This window comes from Bos indicus x Bos taurus, chromosome 13 (genome assembly GCF_003369695.1).
Source record: "Bos indicus x Bos taurus breed Angus x Brahman F1 hybrid chromosome 13, Bos_hybrid_MaternalHap_v2.0, whole genome shotgun sequence".
NCBI classification, from domain to species: Eukaryota; Metazoa; Chordata; class Mammalia; order Artiodactyla; family Bovidae; genus Bos; species Bos indicus x Bos taurus.
In genome coordinates, this window is record NC_040088.1 from 8872400 (window position 1) to 8887805 (window position 15406).

The 15406-nt window shown below is 53.0% G+C and overlaps 2 protein-coding genes across 5 annotated transcripts; one reads left to right on the top strand and one right to left on the bottom strand.

Moving 5' to 3' along the window:
• Window positions 1-3084: 3084 nt before the first annotated feature.
• On the top strand, window positions 3085-6070 carry TNNC2 (troponin C2, fast skeletal type). Its single transcript, XM_027558414.1, has 6 exons — window positions 3085-3194; window positions 4813-4867; window positions 5012-5155; window positions 5230-5344; window positions 5525-5661; window positions 5891-6070. Exons 1-6 carry the CDS (start codon window positions 3192-3194, stop codon window positions 5920-5922), a joined length of 486 nt encoding a protein of 161 aa, XP_027414215.1. The 5' UTR covers window positions 3085-3191; the 3' UTR covers window positions 5923-6070.
• A 4143-nt stretch (window positions 6071-10213) lies between these two features.
• UBE2C (ubiquitin conjugating enzyme E2 C) lies at window positions 10214-14902 on the bottom strand. 4 transcript variants are annotated; one of them, XM_027558421.1, is made up of 6 exons: window positions 14719-14900; window positions 14138-14165; window positions 12986-13093; window positions 12363-12567; window positions 12197-12256; window positions 10214-10387 (listed from the first exon to the last, which is right to left on the bottom strand). In XM_027558421.1, exons 1-6 carry the CDS (start codon window positions 14817-14819, stop codon window positions 10323-10325), a joined length of 567 nt encoding a protein of 188 aa, XP_027414222.1. In that variant the 5' UTR covers window positions 14820-14900; the 3' UTR covers window positions 10214-10322. The 4 variants fall into 4 exon arrangements, with proteins under 4 accessions (XP_027414222.1, XP_027414224.1, XP_027414226.1 ...); XM_027558423.1 differs by having other exon boundaries at window positions 13007-13093; window positions 14719-14894; XM_027558425.1 differs by lacking the exon at window positions 10214-10387 and adding an exon at window positions 11445-11700 and having other exon boundaries at window positions 13007-13093; window positions 14719-14902.
• Window positions 14903-15406: the final 504 nt, after the last annotated feature.

The window sequence follows — 15406 nt, forward strand, 5'->3', positions numbered from 1 at the left end:
ATCCCTCCCGGAGACCAAAGCTGGCCGCAGACTATCCCCTCATTTCCACCCAGCACTCTTTAACTTTACAAAGTCACTGCGCGGCAGTCAGAAACCCATCTCTTCTGGGAGGAAACCGAGGCCAAGAGAAGCCATGTGATCTGAGATGGAATCTAACCTCTAGTGGCCTAGGTTTTCTCATACGTAAAACAAGAACAATAAGAACTGAAGCACGAATTTTGCAGCTCTCCAAAAGGACCCTAGTCCAGAGCTTAGCTCAGAGCAGGGGCTAAGAGGATCATCAGTTACACAGTGATTATTGTTTCTCCAGTGTTCACAAGTTCTTACAATCTCATTTGAGCCTGCCTCACACATAGCACATAGACAAACGAGGAAACTGAGACCCAGAGGGGCTGAGTTACTTGCCTGAAGTCACACAGCTTGCCAGAGGTTTCTGAGAGTGGGGCCTTGCAGCCCAGGTCTCCTGAGTTCCACATCCTGTTTTTATCTTGCGATGTCAGTTGCAATCTCAGCAATTCCTCTAACAAGCTGTGTTTTTATCTTTTATCCAGAAGGCAGCTGTAGGTCAAGAATTTATTGTCCCTTCCTGTCAGAAGGCCTAGCTATCAGTCCCTAGCAGGGAAGATATTGCTAGTTATATTGTATGATCAGATAAAATCTCTGATAGTAGCTCCTTCTTCTTTAAATTTTTTTTTTTTTAATTTTACTTTGGCTGCGCTGGGCTTTGTTGCTTTGCCTGGCCTTCTCTAGTTGTGGCGAGTAGGGGCTACTCTTTGTTTCGTTGTGGTTCACAGGCTTCTCATTGCAGTGGCTTCTCTTGTTGCAGAGCACAGGCTCCAGGCACCTGGGCTTCAGTAGTTGCAGCACTTGGGCTTGGAAGTTGTAGCTCCAACCCTCGCTCTGGAGCGAGGGTTCAGTAGTTGTGGAGCATGGGCTTAGTTGCTCTGCAGCATGTGGAATCTTCTCAGACCAGGGATTGAACTCATGTCCCCTGCTTTGGGAGGCAGATTCTTATCCTCTCCGCCACCAGGGAAGTCCACTCCTGCCCTTTTTAAATGTGCAGGAGACAGGGGTGGGGGAATGGCTTTGAATGGAACACACTCCCTGCCATCCCTCGGCGCATGAGGCAAGGCTGTCATTTCCTGAGGTTCCACGGTATCCTCCACCTGGTTCTCGGCACTTGAAAAGGTGTCATATCTAACCCTCACAACCTCCTGGGGAACAGGCTGTTAGTGGACAAGAATCGTCCATTTTTAAGACGAAGAAACTGAGGGACTTCACTCCTGGTCCAGTGGCTAAGACTCTGAGCTCCCATTGCAGGGGCCCCAAGTTCAATCCCTGGTCAGGGAACTGGATCCCACATGCTGCAACTAAGCGTTCACAGGCCACAACTAAAGATCCTGCATGCCTCAATGAAGATGGAACGTACCACATGCCTCAGCTAAGACCCGGCACAGCCAAATAAGTAAATATTAAAAAAAACACCTACAAACCTACACGTGCAAGGGCTTTGAGGGCTATAAAGGGTGGTGTTTGGAGCTGCATTTTAGCTTGAACCAGAGCAGAACCACTTGTAAGGTGGGAATGAAAATGGAAGGGTCAGTGGGACCTTGCTTGGCCACACTGAGTTTGGACCTTATCTATTTCCCTGAATATATTAAAGAACAAACTAATGAACAAAGGATTGCTGGGAGTTCTATACTCTCTATACTCTGTTCCTAAAGGATCAAGTGGTTCCAATGTTTGTGTCCAAATAGGCACCCCCTGGAGAGCATCACCCTTTGGCCCTGGGCCTGGATGGGGGAGGCCTTATTTAGCCTGGCCTGGCTCCACAGAGCTTTCCTTGGGAATATCTATGTAGGGCAAGAAGGCAGCCCAGCTGCCACTGTCCGTCTGCCTTCCTTGGTGTCCAGCCCCCTCTCCCTGGCCCCAGCCCCTGTGTTTAGTCATCATCGTGCTCTTTCTGTTACTTGATGAGAGTCCATGAATGTTGCCCATCCCAACACCCTGGTGGACCCCGTGGATTCTCAGGGTGGTCTCCCTTCGGATTTGACTTGATCCACCCACCCCTTCACTCTCTAGGAGGCCAGCTGAACTCCTCCAGACTTCTTCCCCGAGCTCCAGCAAAGGGCCAGTTGTCCCTGCATTTACTTAGTGAAACCTCCCCTGGTCCCCTCCCCCGCTAAAAAAGTGAATCCCCAAACCTCCTTTCCTGGACAAGGTAAGCTTGAGAGAAGAATCTACTTTCAATGTTTATTTCTGTTCCAAGTGCACACCCCGTTTCCTGGACCCCTCTATTCATTTTTCCCTCCAGACAGGTCCCTGGAGGACCGTCTGCCCCAACTTCCTCTCAGTCAGAATGAATAAGAATCCCCAAAGTGACTATAGAGCTTTATGATTTACAAAGCTCCCTGGTAAAAAGGGGAATAACCATAGTTGCTTCCTCACAGGATGAGTACTGGGTGAGATCAGATGATTAAAACGCTTAGCAGAGGTTCAGTAACTGTGGCTGTCAATTTCCCCTCATCCTGTCTCGTCCCCCTCTGGTCTCTGATTCAAAGACAAAACACTCCACTTGCAAAGCACTGACTTTAAGTAGTTGGCACAAGCCCAGTGACTTAAACCCAAGCTCCTGTTTACCATGGTTTCTCTGGGAGGAAGGTTATGACTGTCTTCATCTCACACACAAGGAAACTGAAGCTCAGAGTGGCATTGCCACATGCCCATGTATGCACAGCTTGTAGAGATAGGACTTGGATCTTGGGTTTTGAACGTCAAGGCTTGTGCTCTTCCATGCTACTATGCTGCCTCTCTTTCCTCTATCCTGATCTTCCTCACCCATCTTGGAGCAAGCGTGCTTCTTGGGGGTGGGGCGGGGGGGCTCACTAGGAGTGGCAGAGCAGGGCGGGTTCTCCTCACAAGAATCTAGGACGTCAAGCCCGCCACCTGCTCAGAGGCTTAAATTTCTCTGCAAGGGCCCTTGGCTAAATTAGGTAATGGGCTAGGACTCTGGGAGGGGGTGGCTCACTGACCCCAGGATCTGATTGGCCAGGGCATCAGTCCTGGGGAGCAGGGAGGTGGGAGGAGAGGGTGCCCCTACAAATCTGAGGGGCTAGAGCGGGCCAGGGCATCTTTGGGTGGTGGAGTACGGAGAAGGTGACCTAGAGTGGGAGCCCAGGTTGACCTGCAAAATGGTAAGCACCAGAAGGGACTTCCTCTCTGCCCTCACTGGAGCTCTTCTGGGCATCTTTCAGATCTGGGTTCTTGGTGGGGCAGTCACTTGGATGTTTGAAGATGGAATCTGAAGGCTCCTGGAACGCCGGTGTCTGGGAGGAAGGCTGGAAGAGGGCCTTGGACTTGTTTTGGAAGGGGAGGGCTGTGAGGACGTTCCAGGGGCCCATCCTCCAGGCTTGCTGGTTCCCTGAGATCTTCTGAGGCTTCTAGCAGTGTGGATCAGGGGATTGTGAGTGGGCCTTAGCTTGTCTCCCTCGTGGTGGAGAGGGGGTTATCCAGCAAGGCAGTGAGTGGTGGTGGGGGGATGGGCTGGAAGCCTTGCTAAAGCCCTCCTCTGGAAGACAGGAGGCCTGCTCAGGAGCAGGACCCCCAGAGCTCCAAGGGGCCAAAGATGACAGAGCAGGGTTAGAGAGATGTCAGCCTCCCTGAGAGGGGCTGGGATTTGAGGCTGTGCTTCTCCTCCAAAAGCCCTCCCCACTTCTCTTCAAGGAGTAACTGGACCCGCAGGGCAGCTGCTGTTGCCCATGCCTTACTAAAAATAGTCTGCCCTTCTGGCTCAGGACTGGGGAGGGGGAGGGGAGGAGGGAGACAGGGAGGACAGGCAGCTGCCAGCCAGCCAAAGGACTCCTAGGATGCTTCAGCACTCCCTCACCACCAGCCTCAGTCCAAAGCCCCAGCTGGGTGTCTGGGCTTGGATGTGACCGGAACTCTCCAGAGCCATCTGTCACCCCCACAAGGCCCACATCCCACTCTGCCCAGCACCGAGTGGTATTTACTCCGATGACTGAGTCGTCTGAAGGAAGCTTACACCCTCTGTCTCTGCAAGTTCTGAGGGAGGGAATGTGCCTGATTCCTTGGTGGTACCAGTGCCTGGTCTATGGCCTGACCCTTGGTCAGTAATCAGTAACTTTCTGTCACATTATTATTTGTGTGACCGCAAACATTTATTGAGCACCTATTAAAGTACCGGGCTTCCCTGGTGGCTCAGAAGTTAAAGTGTCTGCCTGCAATGCGGGAGATCCGGATTCGATCCCTGGGTTGAGAAGATCCCCTGGAGAAGGAAATGGCAACCCACTCCAGTGTTCTTGCTTGGAGAATCCCATGGAGAGAGGAGCATGGTAGGCTACAGTCCATGGGGCCGCAAAGAGTAGGACACGACTGAGTGACTTCACTATTAAAGTACCAAGTGTGATGAGCAGGTAGGGGAAACTGGAAAACCATGCTGGAATCGTGCTGGCACTTTACAAAGCCTTCTTTCTCACTGGGCTGATTCCAGCTGATCCCGGAAAAGCTGCTGAGAAGAGATGAGGGAATGAGGTACATTTAATGACTCGCGGAAGGTCATGGGGATGGAGGTCCTGACTTGATCTCCGATAGACAAGCGAGACATAATCCCCAGTTCTTCAAAAGTGGAGCTGGGTGCTGTGGGGGCATGCCCAGAGTGGGGCAACTGGAAGCTGTTGCTCTGCAGGGACTTAGGGGGCACGTACAGAAATGGGGGTGCAGGAGAACGGGGTGAAGGCAGGAATGTACTCCGGGCTGTCCTTTCGACTCTTTGATGGCCCGTGTCTTCTGCAGACGACGGACCAGCAGGCTGAGGCCCGGTCCTACCTCAGCGAGGAGATGATCGCTGGTGAGTGGGGGTGGGCGGGCTGGCTGCTGGGAGGCGGGGTGCCGGGGAACCTGGAGTCTGGGCAGGCGGGGAGACAGTATGTGGATGTGAGGCTGACAGTCTCGCCAGGCTCACTTCAGCCCTCTGCCCTCCTCGCCCTGGCAGAGTTCAAGGCCGCCTTTGACATGTTCGACGCGGACGGCGGCGGGGACATCAGCGTCAAGGAGCTGGGCACCGTGATGAGGATGCTGGGCCAGACACCCACCAAAGAGGAGCTGGACGCCATCATCGAGGAGGTGGATGAGGATGGTGAGCCGGCGGCCTTCGGGGGTGGGGGGCGTGGCAGCCAGGGCTCGGGCCCACTTACCACCCGCTCTCCTCAGGCAGCGGCACCATCGACTTCGAGGAGTTCTTGGTCATGATGGTGCGCCAGATGAAAGAGGACGCCAAGGGCAAGACCGAGGAGGAGCTGGCTGAGTGTTTCCGCATCTTCGACAGGTGCGTCGGAGGCCCGGGGGGCAGCCAAGGCGCGGAGCAGTCTGAATATGGCCCGCAGGGCCGGAAGGTTCTGGGGGGCGGGGGGGCGGATGGGGGTGCAGGCGGGGGGCGTGGCGCGGGCGGATCGCACCTGCGGGCCCTGAGCGCCCCCCTCCCCGCCCCGGCCCTACACTCCCGCAGGAACGCGGACGGCTACATCGACGCCGAGGAGCTGGCGGAGATTTTCCGAGCCTCCGGGGAGCACGTGACAGACGAGGAGCTCGAATCCCTGATGAAGGACGGGGACAAGAACAACGACGGCCGCATTGACTTCGACGGTGAGGGTCTGGGGCGCGCGGGGACCGGGGCCCGCGGACGGGAGCGTCCTCCGCCTTGAGGGCGGGGCGGGGCCAGGTTTTTCCCCGCCTCCCGCGGGCTGGTTTTGGGCAATGTATCGGCTAACAGCCCGGGCCGCGTCTAAGAGGCAGGTCCCCCGCCCCACCCCGGGACCCGGCCTAGTCCGCCGCGGGGAGACTCGTGAGCGCCCCACCGTATCCTTTCCCGCAGAGTTCCTGAAGATGATGGAGGGCGTGCAGTAAGAAGTCGGCCCTTGCAGCCATCGACACCGCGCGGCCCTCGGGCGTGGGCGGCGCCGCCCCCCGAGCCGCTTTCGTTCCCCCGCCCCGGGCGGGAGGCGCGGCCCCTTCTGGGGATGTGTCTGGAAGGAATAAAAGGAAACATTGCAAAGCGCGTGGCTTGAGTAGAGGGGAGGACCGGGACGGATCGTGTGTCCGGGGCCGCCTGGTTGGGCCACCGTCCAGGGCGCCGCAAGGCTGGAGCCGCCCGAGCGTCCTCCGGTCCGAGCGCAGCGGGACCCGGGAACCCGAGGTGGCGTTCCGTGCCCTCGGAAGTTTCGCGACTGAGCGTGCGTGACAGCTTAGCTGAGGGGCTGTGTGGCGCCTGGCGCTTCCAGGGTCCCCTCTGCTTCTAGAAGCAAATCCAGATTCCATCCCCTCCTTCTCACAGTTGCCCCTCCCCTCGACAGGCTTCGGCCTCTCTCTCTTGCTCTGGAGGTGGGGTGCACTTTAAGCCCTCGGGCCTTTGCACACGTTGTTCTCTCTCCTTGGACTCCCCTTCTTCCTCTTATTAAAGCCTTGGCAAATCCTTCAACTCAGCTCAGGTGCCATCTCCAAGATACCACGACCCAGCTCAGATACCATCGCGTCCTTCCTTGATCCGTGCGCTGACTGGCTGCACTCTGGCGACCAGAGCTCTTTTGGACACAACTCAATGATAGTGAGAGTCGGGCTGAAACTAATTAGGTGCGGTGGTAGTTTGGCTTTGGTAAAGCTAAGTCTGAATCCTCACTGCCGGTGACAAACCACTCTCTGCTCCCTATCCTAATCTGTAAAGTGGGGACAATGACAGTACATATCTTTGGCCTTCCCTGGTGGCTCAGCTGGTAGAGAATTCGCCTGCAATGTCAGAGATCTGGGTTTGATCCCTGGGTTGGGAAGATCCCCTGGAGAAGGAGAAGGCTACCCACTCCAATATTCTGGCCTGGAGAATTCTATGGATTGTACAGTCCATGGGGTCCCAAAGAATCGGACAGGACTGAGTGACTTTCACTTTCACAGCGTTGGAAGGACTAGTTAATGTGTACCAAGTGCTTAGAACAGAGGCTGGCACAGAGTCAGCATACAGTAAATCCTTTTAGTAATGTCGTTATCATCTTAAAACATTGAACTCTTATTCATCGCTCTAGCTCTCTCTCTCCAACTCCGTGTTTTCTTCTCCCCTTTCTGTCTCATTCATGTTTCCTGGATGGTATTTCCAACCAGGAACAGTGCTGGAGGTTAGTTATCATCCCTATGAGTGCCTACTGTGTGCTGTTCATTGTCTCATTTATCCACACAACCCCAGGGACAGATGCCCTTATTTCCATTTTACAGTTGAGGAAACTAACACCGAGTGGAATGACGTACCCAGACATATCAGTTCAGTTCAGTTGCTCAGTCATGCCCAACTCTTTGCAACCCCATGGACTGCAGCATGCCAGGCTTCCATGTCCATCACCAGCTCCTGGAGCTTGCTCAGACTCATGTCCATTGAGCTGGTGATGCCATCCAACCATCTTACCCAGACATATAGATGATAACTTAGATCAGAGGTCCCCAATCCCCAGTACCGGGTACGGTACCAGTCCATGGCCTATTAGGAAGTGGGCCACACAGCAGGAGGTGAGAGGTGAGTTAGTGAGTGAGGATTGAAACTTCATCTGTATTCATAGCCATTCCCCATCGCTCACATTACCTCCTGAGCTTCATGTCCGGTAAGATCAGTGGCAGTATTGGATTCTCAAAGGAGTGCAAACCCTACTGTGAACTATGCATGTGAGGGATCTAGATTGCACAAGAATCTAATGCCTGATGATCTGATTCTGCATTATGGTGAGTTATATAATTATTTATCACAATGTAATAATAATAGAAATGTAGTGTGCTTGAATCATCCTGAAACCATCCCCCCACCTACCACTCTGGTTGGTGGATAATTGTCTTCCATGAAATTGGTCCCTGGTGCCCAAAAGGCTGGGGACCACTGACCGAGACGATATGGCTGTGGGGTGGAAACAGGAGTAAGACTAGCAGTTGACAGTTCTTTCTGGGCGTCCTGAGTGCTTCAAACTGGCTCTGCTGTAAATTGATAAATCTCCCTCCTCCATCTTGTCTTGTGGTGTCTTTCTCAGGGATGATACCCAAGTCAGAAATTCTGAAACTCGTTTCCCACCTCTAATTTACTTACTGGGCCCTGCCACTTTGTCTCCCTACCACTTCATCCCTCCTCTCCAAGCCCACTGAGCGTCATAACTCAGGTCACCACCATTGCTTACCAGGCTATTGATAACAGTAGCAAACTTCCTTCCAGCCACTCACTACCTAGACAGATGGTGGCCAGAAGGATCTTTCCAAAACCAAATCTGATCATGTCACTGCCCTGCTCAAGGCTTCATGAACTGCCTATTACCTCCCACACGGCCCAATTCCTTTCTCCAAAGAGCCTTCTTTGACCCTCCCCATCTTTGTTAGGTGCCTCACTCACCTCTGAGTGCTCATAGCAACATGTGAGCCTAGCGCTGTTTTTGTTTTTTTTTTGCCACACCACGTGGCTTATCTCAGTTCCCTGACTGGGGACTGAACCCAAGCCCTGTCAGTGGAAGCCTGGAATCCTAACCACTAGACTGCCAGGGATCTCCCACATCCGGCTTTTATTTAGTGCTTTTTGTGTGTCAGGCACTATTCTGAGGCGCTGTTCTATCCTATGAGGTAGCTACTAATATTTCCATTTTACAGAGAGGTTTGCTCTGAGTTCCCAAGTGTGTACAAGTAATATGGGAGTGGATCAGGAATTCTAACACAGTTCTACTTTAACCACCACTTATTCCTGCTATTGACATGCCTTCGCTTGTGTATGTGTTCAGTCGCTTGGTTGTGTTTGACTCTTTGTGACCCCATGGACTGTAGCCTGCCAGGCTCCTCCGTCCATGTGATTTCCCAGGCGAGGATACTGGAATGGGTTGCTGTTTCCTTCTCCGGGGGATCTTCCCATTCCAGGGATTGGCAGGCGGAGGCTTTACCACTGAGCCACCTCGGATGCCCCACTGATATGTCTATCTGTTCCCTAAACTTCACTCTCCTTGAGGACAGCACTGTGTCTTCTTCCCTGCCTTATCCCCAGCCCCCAACCTAGGGCCTTTACCTAGTAGGCACTCAACCGTTGTACTGAATGAATGAGAATGACAATCATCACAGGAGCCTAGCAGGCTACAGTCCATGGCTTCACAAGAATCGGGCATGACTTAGCGACTTAGCAACCACCACGACCACCTTCTCATACTTACTGAGCTAGAGTCCGAAACTGAAGTCAAACTGACTTACACGAAAAAGATTTGTTGACTCATGACACTGGGATGCCAAGGCGTGAAGTGGAGGCCAGAGTTTCAGTGTCATCTCTCAGCTATTTGTTTCTGCTTGGCATTCTTTTTATTTGCAGCTGTCTCCACCAGCAGCCCAGACTGACTCCCTCCTCTTTTAGCAGCCCTAGTAGTAGTCAATAAAGCAATTTTACTTTCTTGGAGGGATTAGTTCTGAATGACAATGTGGAGTTGGGTCTCTGTGACTGACACTTGTAGGCCACGTGACCATCTGGGGGGATCAGACACCATGATCTAGCAAAGTACATAAGGAGGCTTCCTAAGGCAGGCAAAGACTTATCCACCTTGGTCAGCACTTAAGAACCAATTTAGTGTCAGATTCTGAGCGCTGCTCTTCTCAGACATCTCCTGGCCTGGTGACTTTTTTTTTTTTTTAATTTTATTTATTTCTGGCTGCACTGGGTCTTATTTGCAGCAAGCGGGGTTACTCTTAGTTGCAATGCTTGGGGTTCTTACTGCAGTGGCTTCTCTTTTTGCAGGGCATGGCCTCTAGGGCATGCGTGGGCTCAGGGGTTGTGGCTGGTGGACTCTATAGAGTGTAGGCTCAGTAGTTGTGGCATATGAGCTCAGTTGCCTTGTAGCATATGGGATCTTCCTGGACCAGGAGTTGAACCTGTGTCCCTTGCATTGGCAGACAGATTCTGAACCACTGGGCCACCAGGGAAGCCTGGTCTGGTGATTTTCAATTTGACAGCATCAGAATCATCTGGACAGATTACTGGGGCCAAGAACTTGCATTTCTAGCCAGATCCAGGTGACACGTGGAAGGAGCACACCTTGAGAAGACAGCTCTGTACCTTTAACTAGACAACAGCAGTGATACCACCTGGGAGCCGATTGGAACTGCAGAGCGTCAGGCCCCACCCAGACGGACGGAATCAAAATTTGTATTTGAATAAAATCCCAGGAAGGTTTATATGCACAGCAGGTTGAACAACATGAGTCTAAGCTCCAAGGAGAGAGCCAACAGCACAATTTGAGATGAAGAAATTGATCAGAGGACATTTAAGTTCCAACCGCAGTTCTTTCCACATGTGACAGCTTGGTCGGGGCACAGGGATGTGGGCTAGCTGGATTAAGAGAAAAAGATGGGTGAGAACCTTCCTGATGGTCTCCCTGCTATCTCCTCCTCCTGCCCTACCCCAGGCCTGCACAAGCAGCTGCAGACAGTTGACCAGGCTAGGCGAGCAGGGCAACGCTCGGGCTTTGTTGGAGTGCACCTAAGCTTCTCATGGAGATCTTCCTGCAGGACCTGGGCAGGGCCTAGCACCTCGGCCTGCTGGGACCCAGCTGGTCAACACGGGGGTTTCCTTCCAGGGGCCCAAAGGCCTATGGTGGGTCAGTGGAAAGATGGCCCAGGGGGCTGGGGCTCTGGACCAGTGGTGCAGCAAGCAGAGGAAATGCTGGGAGATGGAGCAGGTGAATGTGCCCCAGTGGAGATGGAACCACCAGTGGAGGACCTGGGCCAGGGGTGACTTATGACCTTCATCCAGAAAACTTCCCCTGGCTGTCTCCCCAGACCCTGGGCCGGCTGTAGGGTTACCTGAATGTCATCTTGCTCCTTCTTCAGGGTCAAAAAATCTACTGTCCTAAAGTGGGTAGCTGGTCCTCCTCCCAGCCCTCTCTCACACACACACACACACACACACACACACACACACACTGTATCGCTCCATTTCAGTCTTAAGATCTGGCTCAGCTTCATCTGCAAAACAACTGGGACAACACCTGTGTTCCTGGTCTGTGTCACCACTCCATAAGATCAGCATTTTGCTTTTCTTTAAATTAGTATTTATTTATTGCCACGCTGTGTGGCTTCTGGATCTCAGTTCCCAGGGGTTGAACCCGGGCTGCAGCAGTGAAAGCATTGACTCCTCACCACTAGACCCCCAGGGAACTCCCAGAAACTAGCATTTTGTGACACCTGTTTTATAGATGAGGAAACAGATGCAGAATCATAAAATAACTCAGGTTACAAGGGAGGGAATCCTGTCATTTCCTTGCTCAGCCCTACAGCCTATCAGCTGTTTCTACTCCCTGGGCCGTGGAGCAGAGAACCCAAATCCTAAACCTGATCTCTGCCGACCCTGGGCACTTCCAACCCTTGGGTAATGACAAAACAGCAACTTGCTATAAAAACCCCAAAATGTATTTATTTAATATATTTATCACAAGGGTTTAACCACACTTAATTTAAAAAACAGAAACAAAACAAAAATGACACCACAGATAAGACAGAGTCCTGTACAGAAACTGAGGCATGGGCAGACTGCCTAAGGAAAAACAGAAAAAAAAAGAACACAAGGAGAGCCGGACATCCCAGGTCAGGGGTCTTGGCTGGAGACCTGCTTTGAGTAGGTTTCTTGCAGGTACTTCTTAAAGGCTGGAAGAGAACAGGCGGGTCTTGGTGACTGATGGGGGCAGGGGATAAGGTGGGCAAGAGAGCGGCAAGAATACACACGTGGGAGGACTTTGGGGAGCTCGGAGGGGTTTCCCAGCACAACAGCTTAACCCTCTGCTGGCCACTCAGACAGGTCCCTGGATGGGTTCTGCTTCTAGGGGGTAGCTCTGCTCTCAGGGACAGGGGAGGCGCCTAGCGGCCCTGAGAGAGCAAGTCATTTGCACAAAGCTTTGTCTTCTACTTAAAATCTCCCCAAGGTCCATTAATGTGGAATAGGTTAGTTTTTCTGATTTTATAGCAAACAAGAGAACCGGACACATCAAGGAAGAGGTGGAAGTGGGTTACCGTCTTCCCCTCCTCCCCGGCCCCCTTAAGCCATCAGGACACATTGCCAAGTCACTGGATTCCTCCTGTTGTTTGAAGGAGCTTCTGAAGGTTGGGGAGGGATGGTCTGGTGCCCTCAGGATGAAGGACCTACCTGTGGGGTTTTTCCAGAGCTCGGCAGCATGTGTGTTCAAAGGGCTATCAATGTTGGGCTCTGCAGGTGGAGGAAAAGAAGGGTCAGGTGTGGATAGGAGAGGCGGCCCGGGGGGAGTCCTGACAGGTCCCCAGGTTCTGGGGGAGGGGCCGGGCCTGACAGTCACCTCCGAGCAGACTCTGGATGGAGAGCAGGATGGTCCTGACGTCATACAGGGCAGACCACTTGTCTTTCAGGATGTCCAGACAGATGTTACCCTGGGTGTCCACATTGGGATGGTAGCAGGGTGTGAGGAACTTCACCGTGGGCGCGTTGTAAGGGTAGCCACTGGGGAACTCCAGGGACAGTTTATACCTCAGGTCTTCATATACCTGGAGAAAGAGATTCGCGGATTAACCCTCCTGCCCCGAGCCTCAGTTCCCAGCCCAAGCTCCACATAAAGGACTTGCCAGGACCCCTGAGTTCATCAGGACTCAACAGAAGATGAAGCATGAAACTGGTCTGGTGTGTTCTCTTGTATCTGGTGGGGTCCTCAGTGATCCTTTGGTCTAAGGCCCACAAGCCTTAGTGTGCTCAGTTGTCTCTGCTGTCTGGTCCTCTGTACGCGTCTCAGATGGACAGCGCTGCCTTAAACCCAGCCTCTCACTGTACTCAGGGTGACCAGGGTCACAAGCTCAGGGCACCACAGCAGACACAGAGGAGTGTCCTGCTGGGCAAGAGACGTGAAGCAGACCTGGCACTTGGATTTCACCTCCCACTTCTACCCAGACTCAGCTTAGTCACACTCACCTCTCCCAACCCTGCACTTACTGTGCCAGCGGCTCCATGGATGGTCCCCACCCATTTGAAGAGGTTGTCGGATTCAGGGAAGGCAGAAATTCCTTTATCGCCAGACATCTGGGGAGGAAACAACACATGCTGGGCTGGAAGAGTTCGCTCCTGGGGGGCCAGTCGGTGAACCCGTTCCTCTTAACCTCACATTCTGATCCAAAATAAAGCAACTGGGCCAAACCGATATGCTTTCCTGAGGGGAGTACTGGGATTGTGGAGGTTCATTGCCAGGCTAAGAAATGAGATGCTGTGTAGGGAAGCAGAAGGCAGCTCTGGACCTTTAATGCTGGCTGTAGGAATTCAGTTCAACATGCTATTTTTTTTTGGCTGTTCTTTGGCTTGTGGGATCTTCATTCCCTGACTAGGGATGGAACCTGGCCCAAGGCAGTAAAAGCGTTGAGTCCACTGGACCACCAGGGAATTCCCTCAACGTGCTATTGAGTGCTGGTTATATATGAAGCCCAGAAACTATTCGCAGACTGGGAAGAGGAACAATATGGTCACTGAAGGATGTGAGTTGAGTATCTAGGGTTAATGTAGAAAACATAGTCCAGGAAGAAAGCATTCCAAAGTATGACAGGATTAGAAATATTAAGAAGGATGGAGAGATGGGTGTGGATAAACCTGAGGGCTTCCCTGGTGGCTCAGAGAATAAAGAATCTGCCCGCAATGCGGGAAGATCCCCTGGAGAAGGGAATGGCTACCCACTCCAGTATTCTTGCCTGGAGAGTTCCCTCAACAGAGGAGACTACCAGGCTACAGTTCATGGGGTTGCAGAGTCGGACACCACTGAGCTACTAACATTTTCCCTTTTTTCAAACCTTAGGGCAGGGAAGTAGGGCCAGCCAGGACAAGGAGAGGCCTTGTATAAAAGCTGTATTTTAGGTATAACTTCACTGTGGGGGGGATGGTACTGGGGAGTAGAGATTGTGGGAGAAAAGGCGTGTAGGTGGGGTGGATTAACTTCTTTCCAAAAGAGAGAAAGGTGGACTCATCTTTTTACCCCCACGACTACCAAAGAGCCTGATGTAGGAAAGGAAGCCACTGATAAGTGACTAGGAGGTGGAAGGGTAGACCAATTGGTTGGGGATCTGGGCACCAGTCACTCACCATGAGAGTCATCAGCTCCTGTTGTAGCCTGCAAAAAGAGTACTTGGAGTTACCTAGGAGTCTGGATGGGCCAGGACTCCAGGTATCTTCTCCCACCCCAGTCTCTCTGGAGCAGCTGTCACGGAGGCTTTCCTCTACCCTGAAGTCGGACTCACCTGGGTAACAGTCACCTCCATTTCCATAGGAGGGTCCTAGTGAGCCCTCACCCTAATTCGAGGATCTCGAAGGACGGATCTGGCTTACTCTTAACCCCATCTGCTTCTCTGGCGTCTCTCTCCGGATCTCAATTTCCCCCCTTCTTCCTCCCCCACCCCGCTCCTCCGCCACCCTCCGGCCTAGCCACCGAGGGTCGCCGGAGTATCTTCATGTCGGCTCACTGACAGAGGATCCTGGCAGTGATCCTACCCCTTTCGTCCTCTTTCGGGAGTGTCTCTTAAGAGCAGGAGAGCTTCTGGCGTGTCTCTCTAACTCCCGTATCTCACCCGTTCCAGGAGGAGGTGGGGGTCCTGGAAGTCTTCCCTCTTGGCCCCAAATGCCCAGGGCGTGCCAGGCTCGGCGGGTGTTACCTCCACACCACTCACCTCTTGCCCACAGGGCCCCGGGCAGCACCCCCGCTGGGCTCGGCTCCTTTACGGGCGGCGGCGACGCTGGCGGCGACTGGGTCGCGGTTCTGGGAAGCCATCCGGGCGGCGATGAGACGGAGAAAAGCGGTACGCGGAGCTCACAGTTCCAACTGCAGGGCTGCGGGCCCGCCCGCCCGCGTTTGAATTGTAACCCTCCGGCAGCGTTAACCAATCAGTGGCTCGCTTGGGTTTGATCCAGCCAATGGGGCACTCCAGAGTGCTATGTCATCGCGCAACCGCTAGACCCTCTACCAGCTTACCACTATTGGGCGACGGAATCGGGCTTCTCACTGGCGATTGGCAGAAGAGGCTGTCATTGATTAACGAACCTGTAATAGATTGGTCGCCTTTGGAAAACGCCAACCATTAAAGGGCCTAGAAGCCGTCCACGTGGGATGAATCCCTTTAGGTCAAACGCTTGGCTACAGTCGGCAACACCCTGCACGTCCTTACCGAGAGTCTCCAATCTTGTGATGTGTGCGTGTGCTCAGTCCTAACTCTGCGACCCCACGGACTGTAGCCTGCCAGGCTCCTTTGTCCATGGAACTTTCTAAGCAATACTGGAGTATGTTTCCATTTCCTACTCCTGGGGATTTTCCCAATCCAGGGATCAAACCAGTGTCTCTTGCTGTCTACTGCATTGGCA